The following is a 21,866-nucleotide window of genomic DNA, read 5'->3' as shown; positions in this document are numbered from 1 at the left end:
CTCTTAAAGAGGAGGCTGTATCTTGGGTTGAGTAAGGATGAAAGTTAATGGTTAATACCCAGGTTGTATTACACAATTGTAGACAATTTATCAGCCTGCTAACTGTGAAGTAAAGTGACTTTGAACAAATGTCAGTGGTAAGAAGCCATAACCATGCCACTGTGGAGTCTTAAAGGATATTCAAAGACTTTCTCTTTGTACATGAAAACAGTTAAGTTTTATAAACCACCTTATGCTTCTATCCATCTTCTTTCTATACATAAAGCAAATTTTCTTTGTATGTAGTATTCATGTGATTATAGTTTCCAAAATGATTTCCCCCCAAACTCTTATGGTCACAGAACTATTATTGGAAGGAGGGAGAGAAAGAAATTGAGAGAGAGAGAGAGAGAGAGAGAGAGCGCGCACATGTGTTTGTGTGTGTGTGTGTATCTCAGTTCTCCGAGAGAACCACCAGAGTCCACCAAGAACATACCTGTAGTCAAACAAGTTGAGTTTATTACTCACTGCAGTAAGGAGAATGGACATTGGAGTATACCATGGGGCATCTTGGTAAGAAGGTGTTAGACCTATCATAGAATTTGGGCTTTGGTTGGATAATTACAGGGAGGATCTGCAGAAGCAGGGACTTGCTCTATATTGGGTGCTGTTAGAAGGAAGGACAATTCTATGAGTATCTCATTAAATCTTATAGGGAGCATAGAGTATATTGAGGAAAAAGCTATAATTGGTAAAGAAGTGGCAGTAATTCATTGAGTTGAGAGGAGGATGTCTCATATTTTGTGGGTTGCACAGCGACCTTGTTTTTGTGTCACTTTACCATAGCCTGAGTGACTTTGATATATTCTGTGAGCTTATATCCCAGGGAAGAACATAGGTCTGTCTGTGAGCATCAGACCAGCTTGTAATAATGTCAAGATCGCTGTTAATGTCAGATCTGTTGTGGACTTCAGGGACTTCTTTATTTTTCATATATCCATATATGGTATATGTATACATACACATTTATATCTTAGTTTAACTCTTATGCTTATCTTTTCCTTGTTTGGGTAAGTGTGGTTTTAGTATGTATTGGCAAATTTTAAAAAATCTTTTCAGAATATGTATTTTATCGGTATATCAAAACTCATTACTTCAGGATGTACTTTTTCAGGTGTATTAATAGCATAAGATGTACTGCCATTTGTTACATTATTGGGGAGTCAGCAGAAAACACAAGATTCTTGAACTGATCCAAGTAGAAAGTAGGTGGTGGTCAGGACACAGGGAGTGGACATTTTGAGAAATATTTAGAAAATAGGACAGAACTTGATGTCAGAATGTAGCATGTAGGGAAACCAGAAGAGTGAAGAATGGTGTGTAGGTTTCTAACTAAGTACTTTTAGCAGGAAGTGATATTCCTCGCCAGGACGGGGAGGTAGGGGGAAGTGACAAGTTGGCAGGAAGGTAACAAATCTTAAACCAGAATCTCTACAGTAGCATGAATCTGGTTGAGGGGAGGCTGATTGCTTCTAAGCAATAAGCAATAGCTTAGTACCTAACAGAATAATAATTTATTGTTTGGTTAACAGCAAGAGCTCTAACTGGCCAAGGAACCAAAATCTTAAATTCTTTTGTCACCATATTCTCTCCTGATAGACAAATATGGAAGTGAAAAAATTACAATCAGAGATTGTTTAATCAGGGTGGGGACATAGCAAGGGAAGCTAGCCTAGGTATCTTGGTGGCTATTGTTATCAAAGTATGACATCTGTACTACAGGGCTTTATGTGCCCAGTATACAGAAACGCAGGTTTACCTGTCTTAAACCTTGCTGCTGAAATGTTGTATACCAAGAATGCCAAAGTGGGTATCTTATTATGTCAGCATTTAGCATGTGAGCTAGCGCATAGTAGGTACTCCTTGCATATTATGAGGAAGAGTCCAGGCCTAACTGAAGAACACTCTGTGGACTGTTATTTGTCTGCCATGCGTACAAGGAAGGGGTGAGGCTCTGTCTAGCAGGTGTTTGCTGGTTCAAAACTTTGTATATTATAGAACTGATCTACAAGTCTTTGTTTTTTAAATAGGCTCTATGCCCAGTGTGGAGCCCAATGTGGGGCCTGAACTCACAACCTCAAGATCAAGATCTGAGCTGAGCTTGAGTCAGACACTTGACTGACTGAGCCCCCCCCAGGTGCCCCTGATCTACAAGTTGTTTTTTTTTTTTTTTAATGTTTATTTTTGAGAGAGAGACCGAGGCAGAGAGAGGGAGACAGTATTCAAAGCAGGCTTTGCGCTGTAAGTGCAGAGCCTGATGTGGAGTTCAAACTCACAAACCATGAGATCATGACCTGAGCTGAAGTCAGACCCTTAACTGACTGAGCCACTCAGGTACCCCTACAAGTTCTTAATTGAAACATTATGAAGCAAAAAAGGGAGAGAAGGAGGGAATTAAAATGTACGTGTAACCACACATACACAAATTAAAAGACAGACTTCCTCTACCTGTTTTCATTCTGGCATCCTGAACCTGTGTAAAGAGGCAAAATACAGACTAATTTCAAAGGCAGTTTGCTTGGTTGATACGTCAACTGTGCAGGGACTAGGTTGATCAAGGAAATCTGACATACTAAACATGCTCTTGTTTTGTTTCTCTTTGCCATTGTTTTTTTCATTTATACTGGGAAAGGCTTTTCCCCAGCTGACTTCTCCCTGCCCTTAAAACAAAACAAAACAAAACAAAACAAAAAAAACAAGTCTCTTGCTGAAATTTCCTTTTCTTCGTCTTAATATTTTGAATCAGAACATACAATTAAGTTTTTATTGTTGGTAAAAATAGAGCTTTTCAATGTGAGACTTGTGTTCTCTATAAAATTAAAGCAAAATCATAAGTATTTTTGCTCATAAATACATGCATGTGATATATAGTTCTATTTTATGAAGTTTATGCGTGTATTTGAAATTACATACCACTTCCCCAGATGATTACACTGTGAAAAGTGATTTAGATAAACCTACAGAGATGAAAAATCTCTAACTGAATGGAGATGGTTGGGCTGGCTTTCAGACTACTGGTGTGGAAGCAGCATTAAAGCCTGTGGCTGGTTCCCTAGTTGGACAGTGGCCTCGTTATACCGTTAGATAGAAGATGTTACTCCTCTTTTTAGACCCTTCTTATATGCCTGATCTGTTACTGAATTGTTTGTGTGTCTTTGGGAGTCTTCAAGTTCTCCATTAATCAGGATTTTAAGAACATCCTAAATAATAGGATGTTAAATATTTATATTAGTAGGTTTTTCTCAGGAATTCCCTTTCACTATTTTGACTATTTTTGTTTTAAGCATGAACGTTAAGACTGATGTCATATAATTATTAAGAGTGAGACTGTTACACTGAAAATGTGAAAAAATACTGGATTCTTTTTGAGTTAGAAGGTATATTAGAGAAAATTTTACAGTGTAGTCCTCTTGTATGCCAGAAAGGTGAGAATAAAAGGATTGGGTGACTTCTGGGTTTCCTGAAAGAAAAATTATGATTTTAAACATATAATTATGAATTATGGTTTTCAACATATAATTATAAAAATTATTTTTCAACCTGTAATTTTGGAACTTAAAATTAATGAACATTGACTTGGTAAGCTAATCAACAAATATTAAGTTTTTATATTTTACTTAATAAGAATTAGGCAGAAGGCTGCATGAATAAGGAACACATCATTTTAAAATGCTTAATATCCTTTCCCATTTAAGTGAATATAGAAAAGGCTGTCTATTTGAACTAATTATTCTAAATTCACATTCTTTAGTTAAGAAAAAAAATGCCTGAAGTATATTTCTTTGAGCTGTCAAAACTCTTCCTTCGTTTTTGCAGTACTTCATTAATTGAGTAAATGATCTTATGACTAAATATATTTTAGACAGCTATGTGAGGATGGAGTAATCATTCTTCAATTAGGACTGAAATCTGTAATTGGAAGGAGAAAAATAGTTTTATTTCTTTGTGTGAATATATTATTTCTTCCAGAATGAGATTTAAAAAAAATTAAAATGGTTAATAGCTTTTGGAATTAGGAAGTACTCTAGAATTCATCTGATTCAACAACTTGAATTTATAGACAGTGATCTTGAGAACCAAAGTGCAGAGGAGTTATTCGGGGTGACATATTTGATCAGAATAAAGCCCAAATCTCTCTTGTTTCATTTGTCCTGTGCTTTTCACTTCGTAATGTGTGTTATTCTCTCCTTCAAAACCAATCTAGATGTTTAAATAGAGAGAAAGGGTGGACAGAATGCCAAAGGAAAAGGATGTGAATCCCCTTCCAGCGAACCTGTTAGGTTTCAGAGTTCACTTAATTCGTCTCCATTTGTTCTTAAGATACAGTGCTTCTGTGGTGAGGATAATTATGCTAATATAACTGGTTTTTGCTTTTTTAGGTGAGAGTTACGTGTGTGCATCAAATGAACCATTTCGTAAAGTTGATTACACCAAAAATATTAATCCGAACTGGTCTGTGAACATCAAGGGTGGGACATCCCGAGCCTTGGCTGCTCCCCCCTCGGTGAAAAGTGAAGTGAAGGAAAGTAAAGATTTCATCAAACCGAAATTGGTGACCGTGATTCGAAGTGGAGTGAAGCCTAGAAAAGCCGTGAGGATCCTTCTAAATAAGAAGACTGCTCATTCATTTGAACAGGTCTTGACAGATATCACCGAAGCCATTAAACTAGATTCAGGAGTGGTCAAGAGGCTCTGCACGCTGGACGGAAAGCAGGTAAGATGTTCACTAGCCCCCCCAGCTCTCCGTCTTACTTTCAAAGTCTCCCTGTATCATGGTAGTTACATATTTGACAATAAGTAGTCCAGAGTCTTCTAGAAGACTCTGATTTCACTCATATGTGGAGTCATATGGTATTTCTTTCACTGACTGGCTTATTTCACTTAGCATAATACTCTCTAGCTATAACCATGTTATTGCAAATGTCAAGATTTCATTCTTTTTTATGGTGGAATGATATTTTATTGTGTGTGTGTATATATATATATGTATACATGTATATATATATTTGTATATAAGTATATGTATACTTATACCATATCTTCTTTATTCATTCGTTTATTGACAGACACGAGCTGTTTCCGTATTTGGCTATTGTTGATAATGCTGCTCTAAACATCAGGGTGCATGTATTCCTTTGAATTAGTATTTTTATATTTGGGTAAATACCTAGTAGTACAATTGCTGAATGATAGGGTAGTTCTATTTTTAACTTTATGAGGACCCTCCATACTATTTTCCAGAGTGGCTGCACCAGTTTGCATTCCCACCAACAGTGCAGGAAGGTTCCTCTTTCTCTGCATCCTTACCAATACCTGTTGTTTCTTGTGCTGTTAATTTTAGCCATTCTGACAGGTATGAGGTGGTATCTCATTGTGGTCTTGATTTGTATTTCCCTGATGATGAGTGATGTTGAGCATTTTTCATGTGTCCGTTGGTCATCTATACATCTTCTTTGGAAAAGTTATCTGTTTATGTCTTCTGCCCATTTTTTAATTGGATTAATCATTTTTGGGGGGCTAGGGAAATGTAAACTTCTTTTTTTTTTTTTTTTAAATTTTTTTTTTTTCAACGTTTATTTATTTTTGGGACAGAGAGAGACAGAGCATGAACGGGGGAGGGGCAGAGAGAGAGGGAGACACAGAATCGGAAACAGGCTCCAGGCTCTGAGCCATCAGCCCAGAGCCCGACGCGGGGCTCGAACTCACGGACCGCGAGATCGTGACCTGGCTGAAGTCGGACGCTTAACCAACTGCGCCACCCAGGCGCCCCGGGAAATGTAAACTTCTGAGGGAAGAGTAGAAGTTGAAGAGGCTTCCTATATTAAGTGGAAGGTTTTCTAAGAATAAGAACACCTGTTGACTAGTAGAGTCATTTATGGGTTTGGTAACTTGTAGGAGTCCAAATTAAAGATATTTAACATTTTTAGAAATGTTAGAAAAGCCTAGAAAGGAGAAACCTTTTCTCCTCACCTATATATAATGTTGAAAATGCATTTCAAAAAAGTATTTTGATAGGAATGTCTATGTGAGTTTCATAGAGCACCATGGAGGTAATTAATCAGCATTTCTGAAAAATATACAAAAATTACACAGGAAAGTGAAAGCCAAATTATGGTAACAATATATCAGGAAATCTAATGGGCTAAAGAAGAAAAATTAGGCATGGTGCCCAGGTGGCTCAGTTGGTTAAGCGTCCAGCTCTTCAGCTCAGGCCATGATCTCATGGTTCGTGAGATCAGGATCTGACCGCGTGGAGCCAGCTTGGGATTCTCTTTCTTCCTCTCTCTCTGCCCATCTCTTGCCTGTGCATGCTCTCTCTCTCAAAATAAATAAACTTAAAAAAAGAAGAAAAATTGGGCAAATCTGAAGAATGCATGAATACTGAGTTTTGCCACAATCAGATTATCATTCCTAAAAAGAAACATGTGGCTTCTGAAGTATATTTTTTTCCTAATTTCAATAAAGGTAAATTGTTTGTATTTACATTTTATTGAACATTATAGTTTCCAGCATTAAATTTGTTTCTTCATTCCCTTTTGTTTCTTCCCTATAGTGCACTTAATTTACTCTGAAGTGTTTAGCTCATATAGTGCTGAAAATGAAACATTGGAGCAGTGCCTTCTAGAAAAAATGCAAGAAGGTAGTTTTCTAATTTCCTAACACCAGATTCCTAACACCTAGTTAGCTGATTTTTTCTTGACACATTAACAGAATTTAAAAACTAGGTTCTAAAAATTCCAGCAGATTATGTTGAGTTAATAGTGACTTTTCTAATTAATTAAATTGGCGATTGGAAGTCATGACCTTTCATAGCAGCCTGCCCAAGGTTCATAGTATGAATGGCAACAGACACTTTACAAATTGAGTTAATAGCATGGCACAAGACAAGACTCATTCTGCAAGTGAGTGAAAATTAATTAAAGTAAAATAAAGATGTGGCAAGTTAAATAATTCTTGGTTGACACAGGAAGACAGGAAACAGAGACAAACATTTAAGACCCCTAACAAAAGGAAAAATGAAAGCCATAAATGTGCAAAATTAAAAAACCTGAATGGCATATAAACAGTAAATGCAGATGAGGTTTTAAAAATTGAGATTGAAAATCTCCAAATGAACATTTTTCAGGGAAAATGGAAGTGAAATACGGAAGTTGAACATCTAATTGAAATGGGTGATCATTGAAATGTTAATAATTATCTAAAAAATTACCTTCAAAGAAGCTCCAGACTAGATATATCAGTATGTAAAAATGTTAACTAAAGCACAAGCAACCCCAAATTACCCACATATTAAAAAACACTACACTACTAAGAGCTGGACTTAATGACAGGAATTAAAGAATGGATCACTGTTAAGAAACCTGTTTATACATGAGATCTAGAGGATAAAGCATAAAGGCACATGTAATCCCAAAATGGTAGTAAAGGTATTTGACAAAATACAAAATTAATATTTAGCTAAAGATTTAGTAATAGGGGCACCTGGGTGGCTCAGTTGGTTGAGCATCCAACTTCAGCTCAGGTCATGATCTCGCGGTTCGTGAGTTCAAGCCCTGTGTCGGGCTGTCTGCTATAAGTGGGGAGCTGGCTTCAGAACCTCTGATCCCTCTCTCTCTGCCCACTCCGCATGCGTACCCACATGTTCTCTCTCTCTCAAAAATAAATATTTATAAAAAAAATCAGTAATAAAAATGGACAGTGAAATCTCTAATACACTTCTAAAAACTACCACCTGACACCAAAAGCTTATGTAGTGGTAAACAAATGAGATATTGGAAGTATTTCTATAATAGGTATGAGGTAATTGCCTGACAGCCCCAGTATTCAACATTCTTCTATGTATTCTCCCTATTTTTTATTTATAATTTAATTGCAATTTCAGTAAGAACCTAAATGAGATTTTTTTTCTGGTGGGGGGAGGACTACCCAAGTGATTTCAATAGCTAATCTGGAAAAAGAGGCAGAAAATTTTGTAAATAATGATTAATGGGCTCTTATGCTACCAGATATTAAGTCATCATCCTGATTCCATACCAAAAATAAATTCCAAGTGTTTTAAAAATATAGACATCAAATGAAACAAAAGAACTAAAAGAAAATATGTCAATAGTTAGGTTGAAATGAGAAAGGAGTTCCTAAGCATAAAAATTGCGGGAAAATCATAAGGGGAAAGGTTGGCTAGACAACTTACAAAATAAAAATTTACAGATGTCATTACCAAGATTTAGATCCTTTGTATTGAGTTATAGTAGTTGAATAGGAAAAAAACAACACTGCAATGGCAAGACAGATAAAAGACAACAACTTGAAAAGATAGAATTATGAATACTGAGTATAAAAGAGTTCAATCTCACTAAAAAATGAATTAAAGCACTGAGATAGTATTTTTGATATTTAAAATGGACAGTTTTTAAAAAAGAAAATTTACTTTTTTTGAATATGGAGTGAATTGGCATTTTCAAAGAATGTTGGAAGTATAAATTTTATAATCTTTATGGAAAGCAATTTGTTTTGTACAACTTTACAATGTTCTTACTATTTGAATTGATAAATCAACTTCTAGGAATTTATCCAAAATAACCTGAGATGCAAACATGATTATGCATAAGAATTTTCATTTCAGCAATAAAAGCAAAGGATTCAAAACAACTTAAGATCCCTAATGTAGAAAAGAGCTAAATAATAATACCATAGAATTCGTATGTAGCAGCCATTGAAAATTATGTTTGGGGGAATATTTATAAAGACCTGGGAAAATGTTGAGTGGAAAAAGCAAGAAAAAAAACCTCTGTAGTATGTTTTCAATTTTGTGTAAGAAAGAAAAGTAGAGGGAGATTTTTAAAAAACTAATTCAGAAGGAAACATGATTATAGTTGCCCTCAGAAATCCAGTATATGCTGTTCTGATTTCTAAGCAGACTTTCTCATGTCTGCTTAGAAGCAAAAACTTAAGCACTGAGAAGGAAAACAAAGACTGATTTCAATCAGTTGTAAAATGAAAACATTATGAGTTAATCTTTGAAATTTTAGCATATGACTATAAAACGTTACATGAATCACTTTTGTCACTATATAGAACTTACAACATTACTTCCCATGTGCAAAGAAAGAAGATATCTTTAAACCTTCAAATAAAGTACTTCTCTGGAAAAATTATAGATTTTACTTTTGATAGACACAATTTTTAGGTGTCATATTTTCAGAATTCCAGGTATCCTTAAAAGCTATAGTTTTCTTGGCATGCTGATCCAACACCTGTGCTATAGGTTGACTTGCTATTTAAAACTTGAAGTCTGGGGGCGCCTGGGTGGCGCAGTCGGTTAAAGCGTCCGACTTCAGCCAGGTCACGATCTCGCGGTCCGTGAGTTCGAGCCCCGCATCGGGCTCTGGGCTGATGGCTCGGAGCCTGGAGCCTGTTTCCGGTTCTGTGTCTCCCTCTCTCTCTGCCCCTCCCCCGTTCATGCTCTGTCTCTCTCTGTCCCAAAAATAAAAAAAAAAAAAAAAAAAAAAAAAAGTTGATAAAACTTGAAGTCTGATTTTTGGCTAATATGTGTTATAATGAGAACTTTTATTTCTTGCTTTGAAATAGCGTAGGAAATTTGTCTTATGCTTAAGGTTAATGCAAATCTTTGATCAGTGTTCATTTTGATTTGATTTTATAAAATGATTTCTTTTTTAAAAATGTATGTATTTTGAAAGAGAGGGGAGAGGGGGAAGGAGCAGAGAGAGAGGAAGAGAGAGAATCCTAAGCAGGCTCCGTGCTGTCATCACAGAGCCTGACATGGGGCTTGATCTCATGAACAGCAAGATCATGACCTGAGCTGAAATCCAGAGTCAGACGCTTAACCTTCTGAGCCACCCAGACACACCTATAAAATGATTTCTCTGTGGGCATGTAAAACAATCTGTTCTCTGAACATTTTCAAGAAGAGGACAGCTTCATTTAGGTGAAAAGAAAGGAATGAGAAAGGAACCTAGATCTGTTAATAAGTTGTCCCCACACAAAATTTTAGGCTGTCTGCCTTATCTGGTTACTTCTGTTCAGGTGCGGTTTGTTTTCATCTTACATTGATCTGATATTTAACACAAGGATAGAGTAACAATTTATAGGCAGTTCATCATGAACAGTCACTGATCTCATCCTGATACCTATGCTAGAGTCTTAAGGGGCCCTGGTTATCTTTTGTGGGCTTGAAGGCTTTCTTGATTAAAGCGTCATGTGCCAGTAGCATTATTGTTAAAACAATGTCCCTTGGATCTTCTCTTCCATCAAAATGGATTATCACATCTTCCTAGTAGTATTGATTTCATTTACAAGGTAGACTTGATTAGTACATATAACTCATGCATTTTATATCTCCTTATAAAATCACTTCAAATAAAGTAATATTTTAGGATTTTATCCATGTTAACTCTTGGTGGTTCTCAACTGGGTACAATTTCATCTCTAGGGGACATTTAGACTGTCTGGAATCTTTTTTTTTTTTTAATTTTTACTATTGAAGTACTGTTGACATACAATCTTATATTAGTTTCAGGTGTACAGCGTAGGGATTTGATAATTGAGTACATTACACAGTACTCACCAGAATAAGTGATTACCATCTGTCACCCATTCATTGAATGGGAATCCTTTTTTGATGCCATGCCTGGGGATGAGGATTCCCCTGGCGTGTAGTAAGTGGGGAGAGGCCAGGAATGCTGCTAACCATCTTACACTGCACAGAACACACACAGCATAATTTGCTGGGGTCCAAGAGGTCAATACTGCTAAGATTCAAAAATCATGGTGTCAAGTAAGTGAAATGATTCAAAAAGAAAGACTTGTTGGATTGTTACCTTTGTTACCATTTAGGCCACATGCTAAACTTTATTTCAGAACTTAGAGGTGTTCTCATAGCTAGTCTGTCTACTTCTTATCTAGTTGAGGCACGTGTGTCAGCATGATACGGTTTATAGTCTTTGTTGTATGATGCTAACATGCAGTTGGGCACTACAGTTTCACAGGGGATTAAATAAAGATGTCCCAAATGGTTTTACATGTATTTCAAGAGAAATCTAAGAAATAATGATTTAGTCTTGTGGGATTTTAAGTATTTAATACTTAAAAGTGATGTTATCGATTTTTTTGAAGAAATGCTCAATGTATGTGCTTATAGATGAAGTGACTAGAAAAAATTATCTGTAAATAGAAGTCATGACTATTTTCCTCTTAAGTAGTTTTTTTTTAAACTTGCAGTTAATTTAGATTAAATACTTTACTCTTATTTTTTAAATAAAACCTTGAACTTTTAAGTTAAAAGAATTGAATAGGAGAATAAGGTTTACTTTTAACATTTTTTCAAAAGAGTTACTTTCTTATAATAAACTGCAGCAGGGGGAAGTTCTTTATAACTGTTTTTATTCTGTTAAGAGAATGAAAGGTCCAAATATAGCTTTTGTCCACATGTGTAAAAAATTCTAGCTTTTAGCTTTCCCAGAAACAGCAGAGTTTTAACATAAAAGAAACATATTTAGTAGAATTTTGGAACAAGTTGATTCTTGTCATGGGCAGAGGCAAAGCAGACTCAGAAATTGCTAGCAGTTGATGCTTGGGGTAAAATACTTCCAGACTTTGGGACCACTGCCAGTCTGAGGATTACACACATGCAGTAGATCCTCTTTGGGGATCATGACAACCCCTTGGGGTACCTTCCTCTTATCACTCATCTTAGGGTTTATGAAGATTTCCGCCATCACTTTTTAAAAAGTTTAATTATTTCATGGATGCAATTATATGAATAATAACTTCTTTTTGTACCCTTTCTGGCATGACAGCTTCTAGTGAAAGTTCACTTCTTTGTAATAGACCTGACCATTCTTATTTACAGCATTTTTTCCCTCAAAAATTGCTACATGAAAATCAAATGGTTGATATCTGTTTTTAAATATTTTCTGTGCTTCATTTAATCCTGGTATATTTTTTCCTTGAAGTAGATGAGGACAGAGTTTGGTATTAATTCTCCCACTGCTCCCACTGCATGCATTTCTTTTTGTAGATAATAGAAATCTAGATGACTGTGTTTTGTCTTATTAGATACATCTTTATCTCTACAGTGTGAGTAGCCCTGATTTAATTTATCCCAATCAGGAATCAATAGAGTAAGAGTAACTAGTAGGATTTTTCAGAACTGGAGGAAGTCTAGGCATAGGAAGAGAAAACATTCATTTGTTCTTTGATCCCTGAATCTAAGCAGATTTTAAGGAGGGGCGGGGGGGTTAATCTTAGTTTTTGATTTAATGAACCCTCTTTTCAAAGAGTGATATAAACAGCGGGAAGAAAGAAAGAAGCACTTAGATATCCCTCTTATTTTTTTGTTGAAGTAAAGTTTGTGTTTTGTCATTCTGGTATCCTTTGTATAAACAGTTTCCCCTGACCTTAAATAATATTTTCTCCCTTTTAATGGAAAGCTGGAGGAAAACACTAAAATCCTGTTAGCAGTCACTGCAGTTGCAAATCAGGAGAAGAAGAGATGTTTAAGGAAAACAATTTCAGCTTGCAATGAATTATGCAATGTAAAGTGTAGCTGAGATAAAAATGTCATCATTGCAAACTCTTTTCTTTCCTTATTTATCCTTGGATGTCTAAGCTGGAGTAATGCATGGATCATAAAATTGTGTTAGATTCATTGTGTTTTTGTTATAAATGTATTTTGCAATGGTTATAATAATTGTTAAAAATAGATTTTGTTTCATATTTTAGAATGCTTAGAATAATAGCTAACAGCTTAATTAGCTAATAGATTAAAGCTAGTAGCTTACTACAGCAGGCATTAGTGCTTTATATTAGTCTTCTCCACTAGTCCTCACAACAATCTTGAGAGTTTGGTATTACAATTCCCATTTTACATTGGAGAAATTAAAACAAAGTAACCATTCAAAATCACACAGCTGGTGGTGGAGCTAGAATTCACACCCAGGAAGTATGTTCCAGCCCCTCTCCACCAACATACACATACACACTTCACTGCTGTGCTGTAAGCCTCCATGGTCAAGCTCTGTGAAAGGCTTTAGTGATAAAGATGAGGGATAAGACAAAGAACTAATAAGCTAATCAGGTTATTTCAGGTTAAAAAAAAAATTTTTTTTAGGTTTTAGAGTGATACACTTTTACCTGGGGTTTATCTGCAATGCATTCTGTGTAATTATAGATTATATGACAAGATTATTCTTTGAATAGGATCTGAAAAATGGAAAAAAAGGTTAAGGAGTAATTATATGCTTGACAAAAAGATGACTTCTAGAGTTATTTCATAGATTTAATTTTTTTTAATTAAAGAATATGACATTGCTGAAAATATAGAAAAAATAGGAAAAGTAAATGTACAATCTTACATTTTAACATTATTTTTAATACCATTGAGTATCCTACCCATATTTTTATATACATTTTTTTTTCTTAAGAGAAAATTACCCAAGTAAAGTCCATACATTTCTATTGGAAAATTCAGATGTTGGGGAGGAAAAAAAATTTTCTCTTTTAATGTTCTTCTGGCTGGTCTAAGAATAAAATTTACATGAGACAAATTAACAGGAGAAAATCATGTTTAATTTTGTACATATAGACAGTTCACTTAGACATGAGATTTCAGGATGGACCTAGAGGGTATAAGGCTAAATGAAATAAGTCAGAGAAAGACAAACACAGTATGACTTCACTCTTATGTGGGAGTTAAAACAAAAGAAATATAAGAAACAGACTGTTAAATATAGAGAACAAACCTGATGGTGGCCAGAGGAGGGGGGAGGTAGTTGGGGGGGGGCAGGGATGCAATAGATAAAGGAAATCAAGAATATGCTTATCTTGATGAGCACTAAGTACTGTATGGAATTGTTGAATCATTGTGTTGTACACTTGAAACTAATTTAACACTTTATGCTGGGGTGCCTGGGTGGCTCAGATCATGATCTCACGGCTCATGAGTTCAAGCCCTATGTCTGTGCTGACAGCTCAGAGCCTGGAGCCTGCTTCAGATTCTGTCTGTCTCTCTCTCTCTGCCCCTCCCCTGCTCATGGTCTGTCTCTCAAAAATAAACAAACATTAAAAAATTTAAGAAATATAACACTGTATGTTAATGATACTTCAATAAAAAAAATTACCTTCCAAAAAACCCCACATTAATCCATTGTGATAGAGATGAGAATAATAGTTATTTTTCAGGATGTTATTGCTAGTGGGATGGGTAAGTGAGTCTGCTGTGGTGTTAGAAATGCTTTGTAGCTTGATCTGAATGGTAGTTACAGAGGGATACACAAATGGAAATATTTGTCAGGTTGTTTGCTTAATATTTGTGTACTTTATGTAACTTACACCTCAATTTAAAAAAAAAAGGGAGAAAAAAGAAGAAAAAAAATGTGATTCCAAAAACAGGCAACATGAGATATATAATGTCATTCTGGACCTGAGGAGAAGGGACTAGGAGTCCAAGCTTCAAACAGAAGGAAGGCAATTCACAGGAAGAATGGAAAGAGTCAATGCTTGGTAAACAAATGTTTGTTGGGCCACCTAGAAACAGTGGCATATAGAGGACTTTGATCAAGCACGCCTTGCTGGGTTCCTTCCTGTGTACCATACCTAGTTCATATTATACTGTCATTACATAGGGTGATAATTCCCTTCCTGGTGCAGGTCCTAGATCTACATTTTTTTTCAGGCAGATGTTGGAGGGAAGGTCAAAGTTTCTTCCTGAGCCTTTTAGGCCTTGATTGTTTTCAGCTGGAAATAATCTTCATGCCAAAGTTGTACATTTTGGGGTGATTTGTTTGAACTCCTTTACAAACAATTGAAAGAAATGCAAAGAGTGAAAGTTTCTTTTCTTTTCACATTTGCCCTTCTTGCCCAGCCTCACTCTACTTCCTAAAGCGAACTACTAATACCAGTTTTGTTAATGCATTTAAATACATATGTACACATACTTTTTACATAACATGGTTTTTACGTGTAATCATGTATCCTGCTTTTTTCACTTATTGATCATACTCTTCTATGTTGCTACATAATCTTCATATTTCATACATAAATGACTAAATTATATTCAATTGGCTAGACATACCATAATTTATTTAACCTATTGCTATGCATTTGGATCATTTCCAGTTTCTCATTATCCTCTAGTCATCTTGCTGTTTATAGATTTAACATGTTCTGGATCATTTCCTTTCCTTGGTGTAGATTCCTCGAGGTAGGTTACTGGAAGAGGCTCAAGTATTTTGGGGTTTGAGAGACAGCGATACTATCAAAACTGTAGACAAACAGTTGTCCTAGTTGGCAATGCCACTAGCATGTGCCCCAGTATTTCTGTAGCTGGGAGAGACTTATAAAAAGACCAGACATGACAGCCAAGCTGAATGCACATACTTAATTTTTTGCATGGAAAACGCACGTTCTTCCAAATTCCTTGGAAAAGCCTCCACCTCCAACTTGGATACTTTCTGTTCTGGAAAGTAGTTTAACAAGAAAAGCCAGTTGACTTGTGTATAAAGTTTTATACCAGAGGCAGGTGCTGGCCAACTAGTCCTGAAAATGTTTAGTAGGGAGAGATTATTCTTTTTAATCTAATAACCCATATTTTGGTACTATGTTGTCTTAATCTTGAACTAAAAAAATCTATCACTTCATTCAATGTTTGCTTTATAACCTTTGCATAGATGCCAAAAATCCCATGGATATGTTTCTAGTATTTAGTGAATTCATGTAACTTTTTGCTTTGTGATATTTTGATTCAGAATTAACTCAAGGAGATTATTTGAAATAGATGCTTTGTAAAGTTAATTGTTGGCTTTTGGTGGTCATCGATAACTTTTGGATTTGTTTTGTTGTTTTTGTAATTTATCATGAATATCTGCTAATCACAATTTCTACCAATGATTACCAGTTGATTAGATTCCGAGAAAGGGTCATTCATCGTGCCTTTTGGTAAAAACAAAGACAGGTACAAAGTCAGTGTAGTGTTTTAGAATGTGTAGCTTATTTAGGAAATTATTTAGTCCAGCCTGCTAATTTTATAGATGAGAAATCTTTGGGGGCTTGTGATAGCTTTTGAGAACCAGTTGGAATCTTGGGTTCTTCTCTTCCAGTTAAAGCCTCATCAACATTTTCTTTGTAATCTGCTTGTTTATGGACCACAGAGCAGTTCATAAACCTCTACTTTGGCCTGTTTTACTCTCTTCACTTTAGGGAAGTTTTTATTTTCAGCCTTATGAGCATGGATTTTTCTAGAGAGCAAAAGTTAGGCTTGACCCTGGTCATCCATATTCTTAGGATGGTGCCTTATAGAAGAGGAACTAATTGAATCTAATTTAAAAATTGCTTCATGGAGAAAAATAGGGCTAGAGTCTGTATTTGCTTTTTTTGTAATCCTGTGCAATTTTCTGGATTTAAAAGTTAACCTCTTATAATATTTTTTTAAGTGAGGAAGAGCACCATACTTCAGTAAGACTAGCTTTCATGAATATTCTCTCGTTGTATTTTTAGAATATTTTAATTGTAGTGTGATGCAGCTGCCAGACTCGCAGCACAAAGTGTTGGAAAGCTCCATAGTCATTAGAGGTTCGCCTCCACAGAAGTTTAATTTTCAGAGCCCAAGGACTGTTGCAATGAAGCAGCGTTTACCCAGAAGGAGCATTCTGCTTTTCCTTGCGCATTTCAGGCTTTTCCCAAGACTTGAAATAATACAAGTTTTATTTAAAATTTTCTTTGTTTTGTGATGGTTTATGGCAAGTTTCGCTAAATATGAGCATGAAGACGTTTGATTATATTTGAAAATATCATTCTTTGTTTGCCCACATACTAAGTCATTAAAATGCCATTTAAGATATGAGTTATGGAAGGTATTTAAATATCTGTGTCTGGGTACTTATTGAAACTGACATTAGGTTACATGGTTGTGTTTCTGAAGGATTAAGTTTATTAAACACCTACTCTGTAGTATCACTTATGGTATATATTTTTAGAAGTAAAATATGGTTGACACATATCGTTGTGAAATGGAAAGCAAAAGTTGTGCAAATGGATACTTGTGGAAGTCTCATTAGGCAACTTAATCCAGATTTTAACATTTTCACTTAATATAGTAGCCAAGATTTTTACATGTAGATAAAAAATAAAATTTTGAAACTTTTCTAGAAGTTTTAAAATTGATTTTCACCACCAGATCATTCCTGCCCAGGCGGCACCAGTCAATGTCTTAATCACTAGTTTAGCCTCTAGGATTTAAGAGGGTTGTGGTCAGTGTGATTGTGCCCTGAGGAGCTGATTGTGTGCATCAGAGTCAGAAAATGAAAACTGAAATTTGATTTAAACATACTCATTTCCTATGACACACAGTCACACTCTAATATTGAATGACACAAATTTCACACTTAGGCAATGGGGAATGTCATTAAATATTTTTTTTAACGATGGGACTAACCCTTAGTGCCAAATATTGTGGCAGACTATTTACACATGTTGTCATTTAATTCTGTGATCACCCTGAGGGAGGCATATGGTGATATCTCTGCAAGGAATGCTATATTGCATACCCAACGAACTCTAGTCCTTTGATGTCAGTTAGACATCTTGCATATGATAGTGCATTTATGTCTGCCTTTGCTCCAGACATTTTTCTATTTACTCTCAGAACTTGTTATCAAGATTCAAAGGAAGATCAAATTTATCACTTTATAATCATTTTTAATGATTTTCCAGAATCAGTTACATAGCATGATTGTTTATTTATTTATTTATTTATTTTTTAACATTTATTTATTTTTGGGACAGAGAGAGACAGAGCATGAACGGGGGAGGGGCAGAGAGAGAGGGAGACACAGAATCGGAAACAGGCTCCAGGCTCTGAGCCATCAGCCCAGAGCCTGACGCGGGGCTCGAACTCACGGACCGCGAGATCGTGACCTGGCTGAAGTCGGACGCCTAACCGACTGCGCCACCCAGGCGCCCCATGATTGTTTACTTTAATCTTTAGACTTAGCTCCAAAGAGCTTCTTAGACTTTTCTCAAAACTTCTGTTCACCTTCACATGATGAAGAGTTTATTTTCATTTAGTAACTCAAGATGTCCTAGATTTGGTCTATGGAACCCTTTGCAAGTTAGATCCTATGTCTTTTTGACATATTTAAGGATACATAGGAGAGTAAGGTTTATAGGGAACCCTGTCAGGGTCATGATTAGACTTTGTGGCAAACAAAAACACCATAACAATTCTGTATCCCAGTGATTACTCCAGGTTTCCTGTTCTCAGGTGTCCTCTTTTTTTTTTTTTTTTTTAATTTTTTTAAAGGCTTTTACTCATTTTTGAGAGACAGAGAGCATGAGTCAGGGAGGGGCAGAGAGAGATGGAGACAGAATCTGAAGCAGGCTCCAGACTCTGACCTGTCAGCACAGAGCCCAGTGCTGGGGTTGAACTCATGAGGTGTGAGATCATGACCTGAGCTAAAGTCAAACGCTTAACTGACTGAGCCACCCAGGTGCCCTGAGAGAACTTTGTTCTTAAGGGGCTTGTGAGTATTGAGGCATCTAGAGATCCAGTGACTGTCTGGTAGAATGTGTACTGGTATCTAATGGGTAGAGGCTAGGGATGCTGCTAAATATCTTACAGTGCACAGGACTTCCCTCCACAGCAAAGAATGAGCTGGTTCAAAACATCAGTAGTGCAGAGATTAAGAAGTGATAGTCTAATTTAATGGATATAAGGAGGGGGATATAAGGATATGGGGATTTTGAGAGGGAAATGCAAGTTGTTTTGGAGTGGCCAGTGTAAGAGATGTAGGTAGGTATATATGGTTGAGTATAGGTTTTTGAAATTAGGTCAAGGGCAAGATTATGCACAGCATACACTGTATTTCCAAAGGATGGGAACCTCAAAAATTGGGCTATGGATCGACATTGACGAATTGGAAGAGGATCAGATTTGCATTTTAGAAAGTTCACTTGGAGAGTGTGAAATGAGTTAAGAAAGATGATGAATCCTAAAGGATTCCCTGTCCCAGAATGTGGGAAGTTGTTTAAGGTAATATTATTTCATTGTTGTAATATGTTTTATGCCCATGGGAGGTTGTTCCTAAACTGTATTCCAGATAAGAAGCAGACATTCCTAAAGAAATTTATGTAGTTTCAGAGAGTAAAGATTTGGTTTTAGCAGGAAATGAGAAAATTGGTGTAGTGGAGTTTCTTAAATCCATGGGCAGAAAGTATTTGGAGATTATAGAAAATCTTCACAGTGTGAAAAAGTGGTATTTTACTGCAATTCATTAATTATCCTTTGTTTTTTATGCTGTCAAATCATTTCAGATGTTTGTGGCAGGATGGATATCAGTATTGTTATTCAGAAGAAATGCTGAATGTAGGTAATACTGCCTTTTCTTATTTTTACTGGAATTTTGACTACTTTTTCCCTTCCTTTCACAGCATACACCTGATATGATCAGGTGATCTGTGACCACAAGGTAAATTTATATTTGAGAAAATCTGTTGTAGTATGAAAAGTTCTGCAGTATTCTATCTCCAGTAACACATTTATTGTGAATGACTTAAAAATATAGTCACTATGATAACTAGGAAACCTGAATACAAAAGTGCTTCTTGGTTTAAAAGAAAAAAAGAGAAGAATACTTTTCCTTAAAATTATTATAGTGGGATAGAAAACAAATGGTCCAGTCTTCATTAGTCAATTATGATGTGATCTAATGGAATACTTTATAAATTTTAATAGCTTTAAAAATGTAAATGCTCATGTGCTTTGGCTAATAAGATGTTATCAGAATTATATTGTTCAAAGTAATTTATTGAAGAATTATCCCTACTTTATTTTAAAAGTCAATAGTGTTCCACCACTCTGGAAAACAGTATGGGGGTTCCTCAGAAACTTAAAAATAGACCTACCCTGTTATCCAGCAATCACCACCAGGTATTTACCTAAAGGATACAAAAATACTGTTTGGAAGGGGCACATGCACCCTGATGTTTATAGCAGCATTATCAACAATAGCAAATTATGGAGAAAGCCCAAATGTTCATTGACTGATGAATGGATAAAGAAGATGTGGGGTGTGTGTGTGTGTATGTATATATATGTCTATCTATCTATCTATATATATACATACACACACACACACACACACACACACACACACACACAATGGAGTATTACTCAGCCATCAAAAAGAATGAAATCTTGCCATTTGCAACCATGTGGATGGTGCTAAAGTATATTATGCTAAGCCAAATAAGTCAGAGAAAGACAAATACTGTATGACTTCACTTATATATGGAATTTATGAAACAAAATGGATGAACATACGGGAAGGGGTAAAAAGAGAAGAGAGGGGAAACAAACCACGTGAGACTCTTAATGATAGAGAACAAACAGAGTTGATGAAGGGAGGTGGGTGGAAGATGGGCTAGATGGGTGATGGGTAGTAAGGAGGGCACTTGTGATTAGCACTGGGTGTTGTATGTAAGTGATGAATCACTAAATTCTCCTGAACTATTATTACACTATATGTTAACTGGAATTCAAAAAACTAACTTGAAACAAAAATAAAATAAAAATAAAAATAATGATCAGAGTATTGCAATGAAGTTGATGATTTTATACTAAAAAAAAAAAATCCCTTCTTGTCCAAAATATTAAGTGGAAGAGGTCATCTCTTTCTGAAGTTCGAAAACCTGTGTGGTTAAGTCCATCTGTTTCACTTTTTAATAAAAAACCTAAACACTTAACAGGGGAAAAAACAAAAAATATTTCTTCCTAAAATCAAAATTTTCTTTAGGGGCACCTTGGTAGCTCAGTCAGTCAAGCATCTGACTTTTGATTTCAGCTCAGGTCATGATCTCATAGTTCATGAGTTTGAGCCCCACGTTGGGCTCTGTGCTGACAGCCTGGAGCCTGCTTGGGGTTCTCTCTCTCCTTCTCTCTCTGTCTCTCTGCCCCTCCCCTGCTCTCTCTTGAGCATACTCTTTCAAAATAAACATTTAAAAAAAGTTTTCTACTTTACTCATGGAAATAGAAATTGCTTTGACAGAGTGCCTAATCTCCATTAATGATTTGGCTTTTCATGCAGTTGTGTTTGCAGTTTTCGTACTGATATATTTAGATTAATTGAGTGACACATAAAATTCTGTGTCATTTATGTTGTATAATGGTTCCTGGTTAACGACTTCCTCAAACTATGTTTAAAGCAGTTTAGACATTGATATAGGGAAATGAGATATATAAAATATAGATAGGTCATCTGTAAATTTTATGTATATTAAAAATATGTAAAAATTTCCTTGTTAAGTCAACATCCACTGTGCTAGTCTATACTTAATCAATCTGTAATGCTAAAGCAAATCTGTGGTGCTCAGAAGTGCTTAACACGTATTCACTGAGAGCCTCTGACTGCCAGCTCATCTAGAATGCAGGTGAGGTAAAGCCCCAACTCTTGAGGTGCTTTTGCTGTATTTGGCAAAGAAATTGAAAACACATGCCATAATTAGACAATGACAAAAGGCTAATAGATATTGCTTTTCAGCTAAAGGACAGAAGTGGGACCCAGAGGAATTGGGAAGAGTTCATGAAGAAATAGAATGCAAAATGCTCTTTAACTGGGGAGACATTTAGAGAGACTATTCGCACTAACCACACACAGCAGCAGGCAAAGCGAGAATGAAAACAAATGGCAGTACCAAGGGCAATGGGGTGAATGTCAGGACGGAGTAGGAAATGAATTTGGAGAAACTTAGAGTGGGGAGTGGATAAAGGTTTGCACGGAGGCCTGTGTGGAGGGAGAATGTCCGCTTTTGATGAA

The 21,866-nt window shown here is 35.9% G+C and overlaps 1 protein-coding gene across 7 annotated transcripts in view; it reads left to right on the top strand.

The window, feature by feature from the left end:
* The window catches only part of DCLK2 (doublecortin like kinase 2), a 152,910-nt gene that overhangs the window by 16,206 nt on the left and 114,838 nt on the right, over positions 1–21,866 (top strand). For all 7 annotated transcript variants that reach the window (XR_003968304.1, XR_003968303.1, XM_030312943.1 and 4 more), the window contains exon 2: positions 4,419–4,753. Coding sequence is in view for 5 of the 7 variants with exons in the window: in XM_030312943.1 (XP_030168803.1) it covers positions 4,419–4,753 (335 nt within the window). In the remaining 2 variants the exon portion in view is untranslated. The remainder of the gene's footprint in view (positions 1–4,418; positions 4,754–21,866) is intronic.

Source organism: Lynx canadensis, chromosome B1 (genome assembly GCF_007474595.2).
Source record: "Lynx canadensis isolate LIC74 chromosome B1, mLynCan4.pri.v2, whole genome shotgun sequence".
Lineage (NCBI taxonomy): Eukaryota > Metazoa > Chordata > Mammalia > Carnivora > Felidae > Lynx > Lynx canadensis.
This window is presented reverse-complemented; position numbering and strand designations above follow the sequence as displayed.